General features: G+C 40.5%; 3 protein-coding genes across 4 annotated transcripts; 2 read left to right on the top strand and 1 right to left on the bottom strand.

Moving 5' to 3' along the window:
• The first annotated feature begins 760 nt into the window (after positions 1 to 760).
• On the top strand, positions 761 to 3,289 carry RpL37A (ribosomal protein L37A). Its single transcript, XM_080278491.1, has 3 exons — positions 761 to 787; positions 1,294 to 1,422; positions 3,112 to 3,289. Exons 1-3 carry the CDS (start codon positions 785 to 787, stop codon positions 3,265 to 3,267), a joined length of 288 nt encoding a protein of 95 aa, XP_080134617.1. The 5' UTR covers positions 761 to 784; the 3' UTR covers positions 3,268 to 3,289.
• Positions 3,290 to 5,363: 2,074 nt separating this feature from the next.
• On the bottom strand, positions 5,364 to 9,476 carry LOC145407386 (uncharacterized). Its single transcript, XM_080278321.1, has 2 exons — positions 9,450 to 9,476; positions 5,364 to 8,720 (listed from the first exon to the last, which is right to left on the bottom strand). Exon 2 carries the CDS (start codon positions 8,601 to 8,603, stop codon positions 6,915 to 6,917), a length of 1,689 nt encoding a protein of 562 aa, XP_080134447.1. The 5' UTR covers positions 8,604 to 8,720; positions 9,450 to 9,476; the 3' UTR covers positions 5,364 to 6,914.
• A 995-nt stretch (positions 9,477 to 10,471) lies between these two features.
• On the top strand, positions 10,472 to 21,020 carry Hsdl2 (Hydroxysteroid dehydrogenase like 2). 2 transcript variants are annotated; one of them, XM_080278494.1, is made up of 8 exons: positions 10,472 to 10,486; positions 14,397 to 14,560; positions 14,959 to 15,172; positions 15,679 to 15,884; positions 16,611 to 16,808; positions 17,868 to 18,022; positions 19,999 to 20,327; positions 20,824 to 21,020. In XM_080278494.1, the coding sequence occupies exons 1-7, from the start codon at positions 10,473 to 10,475 to the stop codon at positions 20,320 to 20,322; spliced, it is 1,275 nt and encodes a 424-aa protein (XP_080134620.1). In that variant the 5' UTR covers position 10,472; the 3' UTR covers positions 20,323 to 20,327; positions 20,824 to 21,020. The 2 variants fall into 2 exon arrangements, with proteins under 2 accessions (XP_080134620.1, XP_080134621.1); XM_080278495.1 differs by having other exon boundaries at positions 19,999 to 20,338.
• The last annotated feature ends 2,144 nt before the right edge of the window (positions 21,021 to 23,164 follow it).

Genomic DNA, 23,164 nt, shown 5'->3' with positions numbered 1-23,164 from the left:
AGTTGACTGTAGGCTGAAGGTGCCTCTGTCCTGCAATCCACCACCCTTCTTTGAGGGAATAGGGAGGTTGGTAAGGGATGTTTGTATTACCAGTCACCTCATTAAAGCATCCCATTCCAGCACCCTTAAGAATTGTAGTGTGGATCCAGATACCTTGTGGCTACTAACCTCGTTGCCATGAGAGGCTTTCCTCAAGCTAAATAAAATGATCTGGCAGTTATATGACTAAAATTAACATCATCATACTATACTAGATATGAAGATTGTTTCCAGTTCCCCTCACAAGTGGCTCTTTAACTCCACTGAGCTGGATATAGGTCTAGTGGTAAGAAGAGTAAAAAATGGAAATCACTGTACTGAAAGTTAAAAGATAAGAAGTATGAATACAGTGGAACAAGAAGCTAATCTTGAGTATGGTTAATTTCTAAAAACACTCATTCCAATTCATATATTTTGCTTTATTTCGTTAAAATTGCCTGTATGAACTGCCTGTCAAAATGCTGTATATAGAAACGGGTGCATTATTAGTGATATTTCAGGAATTATCAGGTCAGTAAACATTTGAAATTTGCGCCTTATATCTGTTTATGAGAATTCTCAAATGGTCAGTATCTATATATATTTGTCATAAATATTTAAAACGACAAGAATATTTATGGTGTATGAATGGTGTCTAATGCATAATTATAGTGTATAAAAATGTATAATGTGGATTTGCGTGTTGGTGTTTATGCTGTGTGTCCCGCTGACCGGCCTTCAGCAAGTCCAAAACAAACGGGGTACAATGGTGAGTGGATGTGCGAGACAAATCTTGACTCATCTGCTTTGTGCGTGCCTTTATTAATATACATTGTATATAAATTGTTCCTATACTGTCAGAAGAATATATATAGAGTGAGATGTTATATATATAGGCCTAGAAGTAACGATAATGAAAGTAAAATAACATGGCACCTCCTTGTTTACATTCTGGTTGTGACAAATTGATTCCTTGTTATGTATTGTATGTTGCTTGATCCCATGTACATCGCAAAATGTATATAGCTGTGGAGTAAGTTGTCTGTAGTTCGGTAAGTACCTATAATGAAGATAGATAATATAGCTTCATCGTATCTGTATGGTGCAAATGGTTGTGACTGATTATTATACAGTATTTTGTTTTACTTCATATATGCACGAAATATTTTAACGAGCATTAAAATTAGGGGAATTTAGACTTATAATTAGCCAAAATGAAGATAAAATGATTGGGCGCCTCTGCATTCACCTACTTACGGTTCTGTGGTTTTGTAGGCCAAGAGAACGAAGAAGGCTGGTATCGTGGGCAAATATGGTACCCGTTATGGTGCCTCGCTGCGTAAGATGGTGAAGAAGATGGAAATCACACAACACAAGCGCCACGTCTGCACCTTTTGTGGCAAGGTAAGAGAGGCAGGTGTGGGAGTCAAGTTCACTGTGTTCTTAAGGATTAAATTTCGCAATATTTTTGTGTGGTATATTGTATGAGCATTTTAAGTTGCAACAGATTATAGTAAACTGGTAGCATTTGTAAATTTTAAGGATATTTGCATTTAATAATGTAGTAGCTTGTAACAACTCTTCCTGTTGGTGAGATTGCTGTGGTCGACCTGGCTGCTTCCTTAACTACCTGTAAATAGGTATATTTTGGCGTGGGTAGACCTAATCTCCAAAGCGAGTGATTTCTGACAAAAGTGAAGCTCAGACTAATTCAAATAACAAAAAAAATGACCAGGAAATACGTATACCGGTACATATTTTTCAAAATCAAGTGACGTTAATTACCAAATGTTGACCAAAAACAATATTTACAATCCCTGTTGGTGCCATAGACAGATGGACACCATTTTTCCACAAAATTACCCTTCTCAGTGCATATTTATCCAAACCTTTAAACTAAATTTTTGTAATTTAAGCCAATCTAGTTTGTCATAACCCAGTCTGACCTGTCTTGTGTTAACCTATCCAAACTTACCCTAACTTAACCTTACCTATGGATATAGGATCGTGTTTTCCTTTTTTATTGATGGATCCTGTTCATACTCAAAAATGCATCTCAGTTCAATTATAAGGTCTCTTAATTAATGCAAAGGTAGGTTTTAAAAATGGTATGATATACAAGAGATGGTCATATGTCTCCTTGAAGATCATAGAAAAAGAAATGTACAAAAATTCTCAGTTCTGCAATTATAATTTAGGTGAATTTCCTGTGATTAGTAAATTAGGTAATTGTAAGTGCTGTGGGATTTGTTTTTTTATATCTACCCTTTTTTGTGCTTTTTTTATTAATTTTTCTCTTGGTTTATTTATTTATTTATTTTAATAAGAATGTAGATTTTTTTTTTTTTTTTCCTCATGGAGTTTTTTAGAGGTCATTTTCAAGTTCAACATTTTCACAGTACTTATATTTTTTGTAGCACATTTAGTTCCCTTGAATATCTTTTTTATATTCGGTGTCATGCCATGATTTAAAAACCCACCATTTTGTCATGAACAGAACTTCATCCGTGCTAATTCAGACCTGGCTGTTTATCAGTGGATCATCCCAAAATTCTAAAATGTACCTGCTCAGTTAATTTGTACAGTTTCTGGTCAGCTTCATCAGTGGGTTGTTCACATTCTCAATACCCTACCTTACCCCAACCTTTGGTAGGATAAAGAAATTGGGGTGGTGATGGTGATACGTGAGTAGGCATTATATCATTATTTGTCTGTTTTGTGTTTTATTTTGCTTTATGAACCCTACCTTACCTCATCTGTAGGTGGGGAAACGAGATTATGATGATGTTCTCAATCATGCCTTCTCTTTCCTTAACTTTCTGAACCCTGCATCATCCCGTCTTGAGATGGGAAAAAGTTAGGATGATGATGATGCTTCTCTGTCCACCATGTTTTCTCATTCTTTGCTTTCTGGACTTTGCCTCACCCGATTCGTAGGTGGGAAGAAATACTGTAGTTTGAAATGATGATGATGTTTCCTCTGTCGTGTGTTCATCATCCTTGCTTCCTGAACCCTACCATACTCTATCCTCGATGGGGAAAAAAAGCCAGTATGATGATGATATATGACTGACATTGGTTTTGGTGCCACAGGAGGCAATGAGACGTGTGGCCACTGGAATCTGGTCATGCAAGCCCTGCCGTCGCACCGTTGCTGGGGGCGCATACACCTACTCCACCGTATCTGCCGCTGGTGTGAGGTCCTTCATCCGTAGAAACAAGGACTTGAAGGATAAGGAAGCCGCATAAATAAATTGCCCTAGTTTAATGAGCATGGCTTTGATTTAACCTGCTGATAGTTGGTAAGAGTGTGAGTACAGTATTAGTTAGTTTTTACAGTAGGATAACCTGTCTCCATGTAGTTTTAGTAGTGATTAGATTATTTCATACTGAAGCTTCAAACTCTAGAGAGATTAGAAAGCCTTACTAGCCCCTTCAGTACTTTCTTGGTACCTAAATACAGATATACTAAGCACAGGATAGACTTGTCAAACTGGAGAGGTTATAGCCTTCAATGCCCCCTTAAGTACTGGAATTACTTTTGTATATATTTTTGTCTATAGTAGAGGTGAGCAGTACCGCTGGAACCAATACTGGCGGTGATTGAAATCTGAGAGGGTGATTGGTGTTTATTGCTCACGTGATGCCACATGGGGGAGGGAGCATTAATGACCCTCGACTTCAATATCCAGGCTGAGTAGCCTGGCTCTAGGCCACTACTCTCCTGGTCTGGTGAGGGATACTAATGTGACACATAAAGATGATACTACTAAGGGATTCAGTGAAAGTAAGTTCATTGTTTAGCAACTGCCCTCCTCTGAAGTATCCCATACCAGTACAGTGCAGTACTTGTATATATTGTACTCTGTACTGAAAATTGTTACCTGTAGGGTCACCTGAAGGTTGTTAAGGTACCATATTGTGTAGCATTTTATCAACATTCAAATTTGAAGGTACAGTATTTATTTTTATTGGTGCACGTTTTCTTAATTACAGCATATCCCCACCCTTCCTTTGGTGGAAATGAGGTTGGGTTGATGAGTGATGATTTCTGCTATCAGTTGTACTTGCATTGGTTTAGTAGGAAATTGGGAAGAATATTTGAGGTTTCATAGTACAGTATTTCAATATAGATCTCTGGGACATGTCTGTGGGTGTTCATTTTGTCTTAAAAGGTAACATACTGTACTTTGTATTGTATGTCAGGAATAATGTCATTATCTTCCAAGATTATAAGCATGCTGGTAATCAGAGGAGCTCCAGTGGTTCAGCAGATATACTTCTATTGCATTATATGCACTCTGAGTCTAGGGTTCAAATCCAATTTTTGGAAGACATTTGAAAGTGGATGCTGGTATTGTGTCCTTATGATATATTTGCACCCTTTTGATTTTAGCCAGCTAACACACACACACACACACACACACACACAGCCATTACAACTTTGACTTTCACAGTTATCACTTCTTACAGACACCCCTTCCCCATTTGTACTTTGCCAACATGAGGTTACTTCTAGTTATCACTCTGTCTCCAAGGAAAAGATCCACTCCAGCAGTGGACCTAGTATGGTAAGCAAAATTAGTTCGTAGAATAAGATTAGGTAAACCCATTTTGTCCTCCCTTGCCCCTCCTGCAGTTTAAAGTCACAGCAGAATAAACTCATCAAAGGGTAGTAAAAATTAAATGTAAAATTCATCAGTGAAGAGACTATAAGTTTACTGTCCTAGAATTGTGTAAGGTTATGTTCACACCAAATACTTGTAGGCATGGGTGGGTACAGGTATAACTTTAGAATGACAAACCCTTACAGGTGTTGGCAAGAACTATCAGTATGGGTTACAGTCATGCAGAGCTTTTGCCCTCACCAGTAAGCATTTGGTGTGAACCTGGCCCAAGGAAGGAATTGTAATTTTTACCGAACTGTCTCAATTTACCATGGTGTCAGACATATTCGTGTGGTCTACTTAGGATACTGTACACATTTACTGTAGCTCTGTATCTTCCTGTTATCTTCCATTGTGTCATAAGCCAACTTATATTTATGTAATTGATGTATTGCTCCCTCACAGGGATACCTGGCAAGATTTAGCCATGGCTGGTCTTTATATACAGCACCTCTTGCTTTTTCTCTGCGTTTTAGTTGTATAGTGTTTGTCAGCATACAGTAAATGCTTGATGGAAGGTTTCTAAAACAGGTACATCATCATACTGACAAGCACAAGTAGTGTACAGTAATTGCAAATAAGGAAATATGTTGGCACTCTCATATTGATATTGGTTACCAGAACAGAATTTGCATTTGCCATACATCAGGTTAATTATACTGTATTTACAAGATGGGATTCAAGTCTTTTTTTTTATTCCAGCAATGTTAGTACACACTAATAATACTGAATTGGTAATACTGTATGTGTCAATTTGAGATCAGTTATGTAGACAGCATTAACCATGTAAATCTGGTGATTGTGTATATTTTAGTTGGTTTTTCCTCTTTCCATACAACTTTATTATACTTTATAATATATGAGAACCTCTGAGTGAAGGGGTTACTGAATGCTATATCATATCCCTCTAGCAAAAAAAAAATTCCTAGCTGAATGTAATTGCTATCAGCAAAAAAATAAAAATAAAATAAAAATGAAAAAAAATAAATCCCCAGGCTGAATAATGTAATAGGTTGGTTACAGAGACAAATTTATACCAGACTGTACCTCAGTGTCCTTCTGCTGAAGGGGTTATGGACAGTTTCTAACCCCTTCACTTGGCATTTGAGTGCTGAGTATAATGTCTGGCAATAGCAAGCAGAAAATAAAGAAGATGAATATTGAACAGGTTAACATTTTTAATAGTTTGTATATTCTTTCATCATTCATCATCCAATCCTGTGCTGCCCCATGAGGAGCATAGGAGCCCGGGGGTAGGCAGGTTGGTCCCGACATTTTAGATGAGAGTGACCAGCCTCACTCATCCCTGAGTGGCATTACGTGATCAATAAACCCCAACCACCCCATGGATATAAATCTGCCCAGGCTCCATGTGATTGGCGTGCCTTAATTACCCACTAAACCACCAGGCGCCACATTGTGGTTATATGTTTACCACCCAACGTAGTAATTGGTGTAGAGGAAACCATTTGGCTTGTCACTCAGTGTAGTCACCCATAAACAGGAGGAGGAAGAAAGAATGAAGGAAAGAAAGACAAAAGAGGAAGGGAGAATGGAAGGAGCAGTCACCCTAGAGCAGCACTACATCAAATGAGTGGATGGTGAGCGCCCCACTTACCACATAAAGTTTGTATATCCCTTCGCAAAAAGAAATTAGGATTAAATTGTTAATGATCACACTGATATAACACTACCGTACCAATGTTGTCTGTGCCTTAGGTATATTGTATGTGACTGAACTGAGAAAAAATGTTGTGATAGGCCTGTATATTAGGTAAGAAATTCCTACACTTGATAACTTATATTTTGTAAGTTGGTGTTTCGTATTCATATGGGACTAGATCAGACTGACTAGATTTGTACCAGTGTGCTTGTACTGTATACCCGTCAGAATAGTATTGCACACCTTACTACTTTAAATATTGTGAAATGTGGGAGAAAAAGTATTGTGTTGGAAGTGAAAGTAGGGTGTTACACAGTCTAAGATGCAGTGTTAATCCCATTGTACTTGATCGGTTTCATATCCATCAAACTGTAGATCTTGATAATTTTTTTTATGTATGACTGTGTTGGCATTGTATATCAGTAGTTTGTCAGAGGGATATAATACCTTGAGGAGGAATAGGTGATCTTAAGAGAACCATTTGTAGGTATCACTATGTACTTGTGTGTGGGTTAAGTCATAAGCAGAGCTGTTTTAAGGAAGACTGCCATTACTCTTTGCCCCTCTTACTCTGTGTTTTTCTTCTTGGCCTCTGTCTTTGGATTTTCTTTGTCTTCCTCCCCCTCTGAAATTTTTTTGGCTGCCTCCATCTCTGAACTTTTGTCTACCTCTCCCTTTTGACTTCCTTTGGATTTGGTTTGATTCGTAATGGTCAGTTTTTGTGTCATGCCAGCTAAAATATGGTACAGCCCCTCTAGGCATGCTAGCATTGCAGCCCAACCCTCACCATAAACAAAGGGATGAACAAGGGCAGATAGAAGGATGAGGGCATCGCTATAAGGTAGAGTAGGCAGGAGGGAAGGTTGGATTAGTAAGGAATACAAGGCCAGGACAATGGGCAGGGTCCAGCAGACTGTTAATGTCACTATCACTGCCCCAACTGTTACACATGCCCTAACTGCTTGCTCTTGTCTACCTGCCCCAGATCCACACAGACCCTCATTAGGCATTGGATATTCTCTAGTACTGATGTTGACCAGACCATCTCCAGTATTGATTAATGGAATTTCTCTGTTACTTGTTGTAGTGGTTCTGATGCATCTCTGGTGAAGGAGGGCAGCCATAATTCCTAGGTAGCAGAGTGTAACAAGACAGCACAGTATAGCCAGGTAACACAAGAATGCCACCACAATTACTGATGGAGTAGTACCTTCGGGCAGCAAGTGTCTCACCCCAAGTATTGGCAACTCCCCTGTAAAGTTTCCAGTGGAGTGAAGACTACAGATGAAGATAGTCGAACCTATGAGTGTCAACCCTGCCACGGCGATTGGAACAGTCAAATGTGATGGCAGAGGAGGCCAGCACTGTGTTAAAAGTGCCAGCAAAGGAGAGCAACAATGTACTAGAAGTACAAGCAGAGAAGAGAAGCAGTGTGTTAGAAGAGCCACCCGATGAAACGCCACAACTGCGACTACATGCAAGGACGATGCACAGATTACCACCACCATCAAGTGACCTGTCTCACACACACCATTGCATGGCTTGGAATTGCAATCATTGCTGATGGAAGAAACTGTCCCAGCTGAAGAATTACCATTGGAAGGTATCTCAAATGAAGGACTGATATTAGAAAAAGGATCAGGTGAAGAACTGACTTTATGAAGAGGATCAAGTGTAGTGCTGGTGTTAAAAAGTGTCGTGAGTGTAGAATTGACGGAAAGTGCCCATACAGAAGAATTGCCATTGGAAAGTGTCATGTCTGTAGAATTGGCTTTAAAAAATGTTCCAGGTATAGAAGTGGTGTTATAAACTGTTAAGGGTATAAAACTGGTGTTAGGAAGTGTTCCTGGCATAGAACTGGTGTTAGAAAGTGCTCTGGGCATAAAACTGGTATTAAGAAGAGTTCCAGTTATAGAACTCGGACTGGAGAGTGTCTTATTCATGATGTCATCACCATTATAATCTAGAAGCTGATCAGGGACATTGAAATTAAGGGACTTCTGTGCGTTATAATCCAGGAGTTGCTCAGATATGTCCGTATTTATTGACTTTTGTGCGTACCTAAGTGGGGCAGCCAAGAGACATACCAGCAGGTCAACAAGTGGTAGGGCAGTGGCTAAGGTGTCTGGGTTGGGTCGGGCTGTCAGCCACCTTATCATCACTGCTATGTTTGCCACCCCACCCACTGACACCACCACCACTACTGTCACTGCCCATGCTCCCTCTGCAACTTCATAAAATGCCTCTTCTGTCATATCAGCAGGATATACGGTTGCTATAAACTTCTGGAAGTCTCCCACAAACTGCCTCGTGTCATACCATCAGTAGGAGGGAGTGTCGACATCAACCTCCGTAGGCCCCTTGGTCACATTCTGAAAGGTAAAGTATAATTATCTGTCCTCACCAAGGATTTGTGCAGACATAATGATTCTTTTAAGGACATGATTTTAATTCATAATTGCATAAAAAACTACCTGTCTTCAAATTAATCTAACAGTCAGTTATGAACAACGTATGTGAAGAATAAGGGTTAATTCTTCAACTTGATAATGAATAAATTTTTCAATTAAGGGTGCTTGCATATTACATAGTACCGATTTTACTGTGCAGGATGTATTCAGATCATAGATTAAACCCACATACTGTACAGTGTTTGCTTATGGTTCGTGGGTGTAGTAATAGCCTTCCAGATATAATATGTCTTTGCCCATATGAGAATGAATACAGTGACTGAACATTCCAACCCCCCCCCCTTTTTTTTTTTTTTCTGTGTGTGTCTAAGTTCATAGAAAACTGCAGAAATGAATGCTGCCTGTATTTCCAGTAAGTGATGATCAGTTTTATATTGTGTGGAAAATTAGCTCAGGTTTTAAGTATAATCGATGATATGAAATAAAGCATAAAGGTCCATGCGATAACGTAAGCCCTTTTCAAGCAAACTTTTAAGTAGGTATCAAAGGATGTGCCCAATGTGACAAGGTTATTTAGTACAAATATAAATGTGCAACCCTTAGTACACCAGATTTAAATGTGCAACCCCATCATGCAGACACTATTTCATGTAACGGTAAATGTAATACCGAAGCAAACACCTTGAGTACCTGAGGATGTGTCGTGCGAGGTGTGGTTGTCAGTCGCGAGTGGGATTAAAAATACCTCCAGTTGGGCACGCCTCCATGCCTGGCTGATGCACGAGAGGGACTTTTTTTCTTTTGTTTACGTTAAGATTAACTTTCCAGTGCTCTTATTGTTATCTGTAGCAGTTTGAAGAGTGCTACAGGACGACAAGATGCTGGGTAGAACATAGTACTCGACATTCATTTGGTGACATCGCAACTAGTAACTTGGCACCCCACCAAACCCTGCCCAAACAAATTGTATATATATATATATATATATATATATATATATATATATATATATATATATATATATATATATATATATATATATATATATATATATCATCCGGACTTCCTTTCCCACCCTAGGGTAGGGTGAGGAGAAGCAACGTCCAGACGGCCAAGTTTGCCCAATTTAATGGGCTATGCTTCCATTCACTCATCATTCAAGCCCACGGAATACTCTCTCTCTCCACACACACGGGTATACACAATATGTATTCATAAACTCTTAAAACAGTAGTGCTAAAGATTATGCACTTATACAGTTACCTTCATACACTGGATGCTTAAAGTGAAAAGTACGGCAGAACTAAATAATTCCGGATAGTAAATTATTTAAAGGCTTGTTTTGGCTAAGATCCGCTGTGAATATATAGCCACATATATTGAAGTTAATAAATCTGTTGGCCACAATATTCAGCATTGTGATCTCTGATCGCTAGTATGCCTCGTGTGTAAGCATGGCCTTATCTGTACGTATTACATAATTGGAATGAGGCCTAATGATGGGAAGCGGAAAATCTTGACAAAGTGTGCATTCTAGGCAGAAGCAGGAATTTACATGAAAACTTACATGTTAATATTATTTCAGCAATCCTTATATAACTAAACCATTGTAAGTAGTGAAAACCCAAAAATTATCAATTGGTCAAACTACCGAACTGAGATGGAGATAAGCCATTGACCCTGAGGCTGAGGCCTGAGAGAACCACAACGACGATGATCAACACCGGGTGAGACCTTAAATTTATTTGTTTTCCTTGCAGCTGAGAGAAAATCGTGAATAATACTGACGTGCATGGGAGTTGAAGGGTAATAAGTGGGGATAGGATTGGTGTGATAATGTATTTTACTGGGTATATATGAATTTTAATTACCCTCCCACTTGCCGACAGCTGAGGAGAACTTTAACCCCACAACGATTGGCATTTATAGATTGTATTTTTTATATTGTATTTATGCCTATATTCTTGAGAGAGCCACTTTTTAAAGAAGGGGTTAGCTAGGACAGTACCTCCCTTTGATTTGAGAAGCGTAACTGGTCAAACAAAATTGTGTAAGTGAAGAATATTAATTTTGGGCTGCTGTAAATTAAGACATGGGTATGGTCAGTGCCTTTATATTTATAACATTATAGAAACAAAATTTTCATAATCTTAATGCAGATAGCGTCTTACTGTAATGGTAAATGTCTATGTTGAGATGGGAAATCCTAAGTAGTTGGTATGCCTTATGTAATTGACAGAGTAGGCTTAACAAGACTGAAAGCAACAAACTGTATTTTTCATCTTGCTGAGGTTAGGGCTAAAGTACTGTATGTAGCTTTCATGGTTAGGCCAGAGTTGGTTTGTGTAAAATCTCTATAAAGTTTGGCCAAAAAATGTGTGATCAATACTGTAACCTACTTACCTTACAGGCTCCTCTTTCAGTGGTTGTCAGAAATGTGTTTTGAGATATTAAATTAACCTTATCTGTCTCTGCCTATGTAATTAAAGGGACCAAGTATTTTAGGTCAGTGATGGACACCAATTGTTATGCCTAGTGAAGTAATGCCATCTAAGTGTACTATTATCCTGTTTGGTTAGATGAGGTTGGTTCGTATGAAATCAACCCACAGAGGACAAAAACAAGCTGGTTAAAAAGAGGAAGCTACCAAAATAGAGGAGCTCTTAGAGAAAATATTGACCAGACATATAATGCAATAGCTGTCATTTTTAAGACCTACTGGTACCGTAGAAACTAACTGATATCTTCCATCAAATACCAGATAATATGTTTTAATTATTTACTGGGTACTCTTGGCTTTTATGATGCTACAGAGAATTCATTACTACTACTACTACTACTACTGCTTCTACTATTATTATTATAGTCAACCCTCATGTGTTGATCATTATGTTTGTCAGTGTAGCTTTTTTTATATGCCTGGTATTAACGGCTTTTTCTCGTGTATTTTATTCACCTTGAGCAATTTTCCAGAATACTGGCGTTAGATACAGCGTCCATCAGCCCCACCATGTTAAGAAGCCTCCTCTAAACCTTACTGTACTGACACAGGTCTTGCTAGTTTTGTGTGTTCAAATCGTCACTGTCACAGCCTAGGGAGCTCAGATTTATGTGGTAGCCAAAGATGGTCAGTAATGGCCCTTCAAATTGTATCTGATTAGTTTTATCTTAGAATTTATCTAAGATGTTTCTCAAATGACTGGACACTTTTAGCTTTGTCACCCTGTCTGGCAAACTGTTTCCACGTGTCAGTATTTCTTGAAGGGAAGTTCTTTGGCTCAACTTGTTTGTCTTCGTGTAAATAACTTCTCGCTGGTACGTCAAGTTGGAGCTTCTCGTGCTTTATCAAATTGTTTGTTTGCAGCTTGTAGTTAAAAGTAGGCTTCGTCACCTATTGTATTTAGAACGAGAAATTTTGACGTTATATTCTGTCCTGCAGGTGTCTTACAGTCCAAATTCAGTCACAATCCACCACTTGGGCACTAATACCCATGCTCCATATAGAATGAATATAAAGGCTCATTCAGGGCTGGTGTAATGGTATCAGTGGAGTTTTCATAACATGGTGGTGGATCTTGTGCAAAATCAGTACCATACTGGTAGTCAGTTAATGAGCCAAGATTCCAGGAGCATGACTGATGAGTGAATGGGAGTGTGGCCCATTTAATTGAGATAAAAAAAAAAAAATCATCATACTGACCAAGTAACGAGCTGATAGTCATGGGCAGAAGAAAAAAAGAGGATTGATATAAGATTGTATGTGGGAATAAGATAGATAACACAGTGGTATCTCAAGATAAGCAGTCAGTTCCGTTATGCTGATTGCCACTGATTGAAGTGTTGTTTATGAGAGATTATTTCTGTACTCGCTCTTGTGGCAGCAGCATGGTGAAGAACACTGGGTAAGTTAATTCTTTCCTTCTGTCATTCATTCATTTATGCTTTGCCTTTTGTCTGTTTCCTTCCTCTTCTAATTTTTTTTTTTTTTTTTTTTTTACTCAGTTTCCTTCCTCCCTTTTGCCTGCTGCCGGACCCCTGTCACTTTCCTTCCTTCCTTCTTTCGCTTCCATACTTGCGCATTCCAATGCCTTCCTTTCTTTCTCGTATGTATACTTACTCCATTCCTTTCTTCATTCTTTACTTTTATACTGTACTCACCCTCCATTCTCTCTCTCTCTCTCTCTCTCTCTCTCTCTCTCCCTCCCCATTTTTTCCCTCCTTCCCCACTCACTCTTCTCATCTCCCTCCCTCCCTTTCAGTATGTCACACACTCCTTTTATATATACAGCACCAGTAATATTGCATATCCTCAGTATCTTTCAGCAGTTATTTGTCGCCTCGTTTTGTAAGAAGCTAATTGCAAGGACTTGATGCAGAGTTTTTATACTATGGTATTGCCATCTATTTAAGTCAGTGGGATGGGCCTCCAAGTAGTGATGTTAAGTGGACCACTGAGCACTGTTGTCTTTTTCCCAGTGATTTGTAAGAAGCTGTACTCCATATAGCTACTCTAACTTGGCCTAAAATTGCCATCTCTCCTTGAATTCTGAGTTGTGAAATAGGTTAACAATGGAATGTGATGCTAAACACAAATAAGTGCTGTGGAAAAGATGTCTAGCCATAGCATTGCCTTTATCACTGAGCAACGTGCTGTGAGTTAGACAAAAATCTGGGCCAAGTTAAGGTGACCCATTTCAATACAGGTGAGAGCTATAGTATTAGAAAGGCAGTTCTTTGTAAATTTCTATCTCTCTATCTATTACCAGACATGTTAATCCTGTAAGGGGTGGCCACAAACAAATCGCCTGCATGTCGCCCTGTCCCTCTCCATTTCACTGCCCTGCTCCCAGTTCACACCCCCCTCTCTCATATACCTCTCCACTCCATCCCTCCATCTCATCCTTGGCCTCCCCCCCTTCCACCTCACTCACATACACTCTCCTCATCAGTCTCTCACTCTCCATCTTCTCTTCATGGCCAAACAACCTTAGTATGTTTCTCCTAATGCTTCCTATCGCATCCACATCCACACCACAACGCTTTCATTACATCCTCATTTGTCAGTCTGTCTCGCCATGTGACTCCACAGGCACCTCTCAAATAACTCATTTCCGCTGCTGCTCACTCGACTTCTGTGCCTCCAACAACGCCCAAGCTTCACTTCCATACGTTAGATTTGGTGTCACAATACTGACGCATAGTAACTTTTTCACGTCCATGCTCACTTCCGTGTTTATCACTGCTTTCAAGGAACCAGCAACCTTTCTTCCTTGTACCGTTTCAAGCACTTCACCCTCTAAATTTCCATCCTTACGTGTCACACTACCCAAGTACTGTACTTAAACACACTCATATTTTCCATTTCCACATCATCCAACCTCACTGTACATTCACAGACTTCACTTCTCTTGAAGACCATAACTTTACTCTTCCCTACATTCTTTAGATTCCCTTTCTTACACTGTCTCAAACTCATCCACCAAGCCTTGCAGCTCCCCTTTGTCTTCACTTAACAACACAGTATCATCTGCAAGTTTACCTGAGGAAAATCTGCAGATTTTCAATACAGCACATTCTCCATATCAGTAACCAGTTTATTGTATTATTATAGACATTTTTCCTTTCTTTGTCACACAGGAAGCTAGCGGGGCGCACCCTCTTCATCACGGGTGCAAGTCGTGGCATCGGCAAGGCCATCGCACTGAAGGCGGCACGTGACGGTGCCAACATAGTCATTGCCGCCAAGACAGCTGACCCACATCCCAAGCTGCCTGGCACCATCTTCACTGCAGCTAAGGAAAGTACGTACAGTACTCCCACTTAATGAAGTCTTTTTTATCACTTTGACATTACATTCTGAATTAAATAATTGTTTCAGAATGTAAAGCCAGATTATGTTTCTGTGGCCCTGGGGTCACATGAAGGTGAACTTGGGGAACAACAGGCTTAGGTTACCCTTCATGTGCTGTCCACCATCCTCCTTTTGAGGGATTTGAAGGAAGTTGAGGAATATTTGACCAGGTATTGGAGCTGCTTGGTTTGACATCTTAAATGTCTTGGACAAGGGTAACCCACCTCTGGCCCCGTATCTTGTAGGATCCCCCCCTCTTTACTTTCTGAACCTATTCTTACCCCAACCTTATGTGAGAAGGACATCAGAAGGGTGATTTATTATTTGTTACCAAATTTTCTTCTGCAGTTGAGGGAGTGGGTGGACAGGCCCTGCCGTGCATTGTGGACGTGCGAGATGAGGGTTCAGTGGTAAGTGCGGTGGAGAATGCTGTAAAACAGTTTGGTGGCATCGATGTAGTGGTGAACAACGCCAGTGCCATCTCCCTCACCGGCACACAGGACACACCCATGAAACGTTATGACCTTATGCACCAGATCAACACAAGGGGAACCTATCTTGTGTGAGTTTGTTTCATTCACACCACATTTTTTTTTTTATAAAGAGGTTAGCTACAGCCTTCATTAACCATTTCAGTATAGGATATCCTTACCAGTTTGTATAAAATCATCAGAAGGTCTCAGAAGTAAAGTAGAAATGATTTAATTTTGTTTATTGGTAATTATTTTTGTATGCCACTCAGTTACTTTTTTTTTTTTTCCAGCTTGAAAAGTAGTTGCCAATTGAGTAAGGCTGATCCATGTAAGAACAGAACACTACTTTTAAAACCTATGGTAACTTATGGTTATAATGGATTATATGTTCATTTTTTGAAGATCATGCCCAGCCTTTTTGTTGGATTAAGATTAGGTGGAGGCAAATAGTTTGTGGCCACCCCATGTGGGTTTAAGGTGGCTGGCAATAGATATGTAGATTAGGTTGTGATGCAAAAACACAATCCATCTCACTTGATAAACCAGTACCTGTATTTAAGTTTTGTACAATCAGCTTTTTTTTTCTTCCTCCCAGTTCCAAGGTGTGTATTCCTCACCTGTTGAAGAGCCCAAACCCACACATTCTGAACATCTCTCCGCCACTGAACATGAGTGCACGATGGTTCAAGGACCACGTGGCATACACCATGGCTAAATACGGGATGTCCATGTGTGTGCTGGGCATGGCTGAGGAGTTCCGGTCGGATGGCATTGCTTGTAATGCTCTCTGGCCCCGCACTGGTGAGACACTGAAGCGCTCGTGTTTATGTTTTACATTTAACTCAGTCCAGTTATGTTCTTGCTATTCCCAAACCACTATGTAGTTAAGGGTGGACTTTCTGAAATTTGTGTTTGTGATTTATGTTTGACTCCGATCCAGGTTATAGTCTTGCAGTTCCAAAACTCCTTTACATAGTTAAGGGCAGACTTCCTGAAATATAACTTTCATGGCTAAACATAATTTCAGAGTTGAATTATATGGACATACCAGTAATAAACTTGGTTCGTTTTAGTGGCATCACTTATACCGTACTTCATCCCTGCCCTAGTGAAGCTGCAGTGTTGTATAATTTGTCATATGTGGGGCTTCGAGAGGACTGAATGGTATGTTATTGCCCATATTAATGTAGCTACAAAATGGGCATTTGTTATGGCATGAGTGAAAAGTCCAGAGGAAGAGCAGTAAATTTGGAACTGTAAAGGAACATACCCTGTACATGGATTGCATAGGTTGGATAACATTAGTAATAGCTGGAGTCATGAAAGATGTAAAGTAAGGAAGTCTGTGGAAAGTATGGTAGAATATGAGAAAATTTCATGTACAATGTAACTACAACATGGTATTTGTATTCTGGGAGATAGTATTTTAATATTCCTTGCTACAACTCTGTGTTCAAGATGGACAGGTGTCAGTTTTAGGCCAGGTTAAAGTGAAGTCGATGTAATTCATTGTCTCTTCCCCCACAGCCATCATCACGGCCGCAATGGAAATGCTGGGAGGAAGTGAGGTGGATAAGCAGTGCCGAACCCCAGAGATCATGGCCGATGCTGCGTACGCCATGCTTTGCAAAGACTCGCGCTCGTACACTGGCAACTTTGCCGTAGATGATGATGTCTTGAGAGCAGAGGGGGTCACAGACTTTGATAAATATGCCATTGACCCAAGTGAGTGGAGGAGAGGATGAGGGTGTGAGGAGGGTGGATGTGTGACGTAGCATTGTTGAGAGGTAGTTATATATAGCCTATTACAGTATGAGGGTGCTGTTACTTGAAAGAATATGTGGTCTTTCCAGGGTGGGAGGAAATTGATTTTTATATGGCTTTTGAATGATCTGAGTTTTGCTAATTGAGGGATGTTTGTACTCCTGATGTCATGAATATATATGTGTGTGTGTGTGTGTGTGTGTGTGTGTGTGTGTGTGTGTGTGTGTGTGCACGTGTGTGTGTGTGTGTGTGTGTGTGTGTGTGTGTGTGTGTGTGTGTGTGTGTGTGTGTGTGTGTGTGTGTGTTGCCCCATGAGGAGCCTAGGAGCCCGGGGCTAGGCAAGTTGGTCCCAACATTTAAGATGAGTGACCAACCTCACTTGTCCCTGAGTGGCATTATGTGAGCAATAAACCCCAACCACCCCCTGGATATAAACCTGCATCAGCTCAATCTGACTGGAGCGTCATAATTACCCGTTAAACCCCCAGGTGCCATAATTTGGTTATATGGTTACCACCCAGCATAGTAACTGGTTTCCTGGTGCACAGGAAACCATTTGGCATGTCACTCAGTGTAGAGTCACCTGTAGACAGAAGGAAGAGGAAAGAATAAAGGAAAGTAAGACAGAAATGGAAGGAAAGACGAGAGGAAAAATTAGGTTTTGTTTGTGTGCTCTCTGGACCCCTACCTTAGCCTAGCTTTGGATGGGAAAGAGGAAAAAAAATGAAGAGGGGGGGGCAGTCAGAATGCCTTATTGTGTTCATAATTGTATTTTTGTACTTTGTTAGTGTTTTTGGATCCTTCCTCACCCCATTCTCTTGAGTGGGAATTCAGTGATGATGATGATGATAACTTACTGACTTCCACAGTATACCCACAACTTCTGGACAAGAGTTGGATGCCAGTGTGTTATACCAGGCCACCGCTGTGGATGATAGGCAAATAGATAAAAGGTAGATAGAAATCATTTATAGAGAAAGGTAATGACTGAGGGCAATAACTTTGCTACATCATCTACAGCATACCCACTATTGCCGGACTTCTTCCTGGACGAGTTTGATGCCAGCGCAGTACAGAAGGCCACCAGTCTAGGAGCCAAGCCTAAGTTTGTGGATGGCAAGATCGCACAGGAGGCACCCAAGGAAGGAGCAGCAGGAGGGGGACAGGTGGCTCAGGTGAGTTCGTACAAAGATTTGTTCTTCAGTGGGAGTTTGTATGCATCGAGTGATTGATTATGTAATGCCACCAAGGGGAGTAATTTGGTCATCTCCTTTAACCTAAGAAGACACTAAGGAAGTAGGAGCAGGAGGGGGAGAGATGACCCAGTTGAGTTCCTGTAGAGTAAATCTTCAAGAGGTGACTAGGTTTTAGTTGAGTTCCTGTAGAGTAAATCTTTAAGTGGTGACTAGGCTTTCCAATTATGTAATGCCACCATGGGAAGTTGGCTGGTCATAGACCCTTATCTTGGTTCATTGGCGGCTAGGTCACCGCAGAGGCACCCACGGCTGGGGCAGGTGGCTTAGATGAGTTCAAGTGTGGCAAGACCAGTAACATGTACCTCATGTTCCTCCCCATAGTGAAGGCTTATGTGCTTCGGCGGGTGCTAGAGAGAGATGTCTTAATGTGGTAGCTCTGATATAACTGGGCAGCTTAGCTGCATTCCCCAAAAGAAAATTGGTGGACTGCAGAAGGGCAACTTGGCCTGCAATCCACTGGTTTCGCACATCAGATGGGTGTAGCAGGGCTGTTTGGAATGTCTTGTATTTGCCACTGCTAAACATAGTTAAGCCAGCGTCACACTGGACAGAAAACGGCTAACATGTTAGCCGTATTTGTGAGCCGAATGACCAACAGTCAGTGGGATTCAGCTTGCTGGGAGGTTTGTTGTTGTGAGAAGGACTCAGATGAGCTAAATATCATTTTTCAAAATGTTTTTTCACTGTGAATGAAATATTTAATTAGAGAAGGAGGTAAGTTTAAATGAAAGCAACTCACAAAAGTGGCTAACATGTTAGCCACTTTTGCCCAGTGTGACTCCACTGGGTATGAGGGATAAGGGACTGAATAGGGAGGTTGGCAGAAATCGAGCATCATGGAGAGACATCATTAGGTGACCAAGGCTGACACATGCAAGCATGTTGTACTGTAGTAGTTATAAATGAAACAGAACAAATTAATCCCATCACTTTGATAGTATATTGTTTATGAATGATGAGGGCGAGTTGGAGAAAGGGCAGCCTAATGGCAGAGCACAAGGAAACATGGATTCCCCCCCCCCAACTGGAGGGGTTAGATATAGCCCCACTAACCCCTTCACTATGAAAATTTCTCTGAATGAAATTGTGTGAAGGCAGCAGGAATACATGAAACATCACCTTGACCTTAAACTTCCATCTTTTTGCACCTTATTTCATATAGCTTAGTGGATATCTACAGGTATACATCCCACCTTTAGCACTTCTTTGTGACTAGCATCATAGGAGGGAGGAAGGTATTTGAAAGTGACAGGTGGATGTGTTGGAAGTGTTCCCTTGAATGCCGATTTTTTTTTTTTCTTTGTCTTACCTGTATTCTGGCTGTTATCAGTTTATCTCGTTTTATTCTTCAGTAAGGTGATTTAAACTTTGGTTGATGGCTCTAATGATGTTTTGGGTTTGCGCACCTTATGTTAGTTCAGTGCAGGAAGCCAGGATGGGATATTAAAGTGATGATGGATGATAATTCAGGTTTGCCTGCCATATGTTCAGTGCAGGAAGCTGGGATATGTAACTGAATGATGTGATCTTTTGCTGAGCTATTTTCTGTATTATATATTCTCTTACCAGTATTCACACAGTATTTAAAGCATCTAGAGTCCCAAATTACTAGAGTACACACAGGCAGCATTTTCCTTTGTGGTGATAAGGAGGAAAGCCTGGCAATTAGTACCTGTCATGATATATTTTACTTTTCCTGTACCATCCCCTATACTTAAGAATCTCTCTCCCAGGTATTTAGTCATGTTAAAAGCTTCCCAAGTCCTGAATTACTGGAGAACACAAGCAATATATTCCTTTGAGGGGATGGGAGACAAGCCTTGGCAGGTTGCACCTTTGTTATTACATTTTATTTCTTCTGTACCATCCCTTATACTTACCTTTCTCACTTTCAGGTGTTTGCTCATATTGAAAGCTTCCTGAGCTCTGAATTAGTGGACAACACACGTGCTGTATATTCCTTTGAGGTGACAGGAGATGAGCCTGGCAAGTGGTATCTGGACTTGAAGAATGGTGGAGGATCATGTGGCCAGGGAGACCCACCCACCACCAAGGCTGATGCTACATTTGTTATGAGGAGTGATGACTTCTTTAAGATGTTTAGTGGAAACCTTAAGCCAACAGCAGCCTTCATGACTGGCAAGATGAAGATCAGTGGTGATATGGGCAAGGCACTCAAGTTGGAGAAGCTCATGGGCAAGCTGAAGTCAAAGCTGTAGCTCAGGTGTTGTATCAGTGAGTGTTCTTGTTAAGTTTGGTTGAGAGTTGACTAGAGCATAAGCAGCCAACAAGTCCCCCCCCCCCCCCCCCTCCAGTCAGTCAAGTAAATTTTAATATTCAGCTTAGTATGGACCTCTACTTATTTATTTTAAAAAATAAAAAATAAAAATGAAAGAAAGAATCTTTGGAGTTAGGACCAACGAATCACATAGCTCTGCAAGGCAAGGAGAGATCCTTGGAGAGACTGCTACGTCTCTCACCAGAAATACGTCACCCTGATGTGGACTCTACCAACCTTATGGTCGTGAACTGCAAGCACTACCACTTATCTATTCTGGCCCCTTTCTAATATATGGTTTAATGAAGCCTGCTGCCAGTATCACCTTTCCTGTTTGAAGTGTTCCCCCCCCCCCCAAAGGTTAATCCTAACATGATAGGAAAGAGATAATAAAGGGGGTTAAGATGGAAAGCTGAAGTCTAGTAATCTCTTCTTTTTCCAGATGATTGTTATGGAGTTTTAAAAAGAAGAAGAGGAAGAAGACCCAGCAAATGTGGTATAACTACTAAGAAGAGGATAACCAGCCAGTGTAACATACCTTTACTGACCATGACAGTTCAAAGACCACGACAAGAGAGGTGAGAGGTAAAACTTGGTTACTTTGCTTTATATAGGTAGTGTCTTCCACAAGTAAAGGCTGAGTTTAAGACACTGTAAAACAGAAGAAAAAAAAGATGCTAATAAGCATAGAAAAAACTCAGCATACCTCCACTTTATATGCTTAAACCTGAGAAATAAAGAATGGTATTTTAAAGTGCAATTTTGAGAAGTTCAAGTGTACGGTATATAAAATGAACCTGCTTATAAAGAAGACTGCCTGTGCCATGAAATTTTCACCAATCATTTGATTACCCCCCCCCCCAGAAGACTTGGTTTCAGGAGCCTTTTTAAGACATGGGTACAGGAGCCTACGTTTTGATAATGCTTAATCCTATTGCTACTCCCCCCATCACCAGAGTATTATTCATCATCGAAAAAAATTCTTCAGACTGGAGGGGTTATACACACTGCATACTTCCCCTCCCCCTTCCCACCAGTACCTAGAGCAAATCATTTGATAATGTCCTTGGAATGAAGAGGTTAATGTCTTCAATCAGGCAGTCTTACAGATTTAGTATTGCAACCTCCCAGTGATTTTATTCAACTTATGGCGAGATTTCTGGTAAGGGGCAGGGGGAGGAGGGGGGCAGATACTATGGGCATAGTAGAAAACCTGCTGGTCTGAAAGTGTCTTATGATGTAGTCTGAATTTAAGGGGGGGGGGGTATTGCTTTAAATTTAATAACAACAATGCCTTCAGCCTCACTGACACCAGGTTTATTTTGACAGTATCCTCACTGAAAGAATCAACAAAGAATTTTTAAATCCTTTACTAAGAGATCCCTCCATGATTAAATAAAATAATCTAGAGGTTGTTGTGACTTCAGATTTATCTGAATATGGTCCTGGTGGACTGCATGTAGTTGCCCTTCTACAGTCCATTCTTCTTTGGGGAAGATTGAGAGGGAAGTAAGGAAGATTAGTATAACTGCTGCTGTGCCCAGATTCAGTGCTATCATGTGAAAGCATCTCTCTCCAGTCCTATTAGGAATTTTTTATTTATTTTCATTTTTAATATGGGTATATGAATTCCCCAATCTAAACCCTCATAGGTCATCTAGCCCCGCTAGGTGACAGGAAAGCACTACCTCCCCCAGCAGGGCAGCTACCCAGGCAAAAAATGGAGTTCCCCCGAGCTAAGCCCTGTATTGGACTATATAGCCCCGCTAGGGTTACAGGAGTGAGCTACCACTCCCGGCACAGCAGCCCGGGCGAGGCTCGAACTCGCAATCCCCCGATTACAAGCTACCCAGGCAGGGCATGAACTCTTGACCCTTTGGTCTCAAGTTCCCTTCCCCCCCAGTACTATCAGGAGACAGCAAGAATAAAATGATAAAAGATGCCACCAAATGAAAAGGGTTAATTTTTCTGAGACTAGTTGGTTTCTCAGTTCAGTTTTCCTCATACTTATGTAACTTCCTCATACTTACGTAACTCAGTTCACTGTTGCATTTTACTTCAGTTTATACAAGTTTCTATTTCATAGTTTGTTATTCCTTTCATAATTTATTATTCCCGTATGTATGTAAAAGTTCATTTCCTGTCTAATTAACCCCTTCAGTATATTGAAGTCCTATAAAATTCATTCCTGCCACTTTGGACTCAGGGTTATTTGAATATAAACCTAGTGAACTACAGGCTGAAGCTTTTTATCTCCTGCAGTTCACTTTCCGTTTTTGGGGGGATACGGTGGGTATTGAGGGACATTTGTATAACACTGTTGTCAATGCCATCACATGAAGGGGTCTGTCCAGCATCCCTGCCACTATCCAACAGTTTTAATGGAGCTTTAGTAGATTACCTGTAGTGAAACTTTCTGTCTTAACCAGTTTGAAATATCTTTCCGGAGCTGAATCATCAAATATATTGCCAATATTGTGTCAAGAATCAAATCGGAAACTCTTCAGATAAAAGCCAGGCAACCTTCCACTGTACTTTGACCAGGTAATAGCTGTCTTGGCTTCTCAAATACTTGTAACCAAGGTACCTCCACCGCCAATGGAGGCCTGAAAAGAAAGAGACAATCCCCTGGCACTCGGCCAATTAGAAGCTTTTTAATTATACCCAAAGCACTTCCAGCAAGTCCTGTTAGTACAGGTTACTTATATGACATACTGACTTGCTGAATGTGCTCTGGATATGATTAAGAGCTGCTTGACTAAGTGCCAAGAGACTCTCTCTTC

The sequence above is a fragment of the Coenobita brevimanus genome, chromosome 73 (genome assembly GCF_032717465.1).
Source record: "Coenobita brevimanus isolate Jiangsu-jjx chromosome 73, ASM3271746v2, whole genome shotgun sequence".
Lineage (NCBI taxonomy): Eukaryota > Metazoa > Arthropoda > Malacostraca > Decapoda > Coenobitidae > Coenobita > Coenobita brevimanus.
The sequence above is the reverse complement of the archived record's forward strand: the minus strand, read 5'-3'. Positions and strand labels throughout refer to the sequence as shown.

Bases quoted from the DNA above. Each gene is read 5' to 3' on its own strand.
- RpL37A (XM_080278491.1), top strand. The intron at 1,423-3,111 runs GTAAGAGAGGCA...TTGGTGCCACAG, and splicing joins TCTGCACCTTTTGTGGCAAG to GAGGCAATGAGACGTGTGGC.
- Hsdl2 (XM_080278494.1), top strand. The intron at 15,885-16,610 runs GTGAGACACTGA...CTTCCCCCACAG, and splicing joins TGCTCTCTGGCCCCGCACTG to CCATCATCACGGCCGCAATG. The intron at 18,023-19,998 runs GTGAGTTCGTAC...TCTCACTTTCAG, and splicing joins GAGGGGGACAGGTGGCTCAG to GTGTTTGCTCATATTGAAAG.
- LOC145407386 (XM_080278321.1), bottom strand. From the start codon at position 8,603: ATGACAGAAGAGGCATTTTATGAAGTTGCAGAGGGAGCATGGGCAGTG.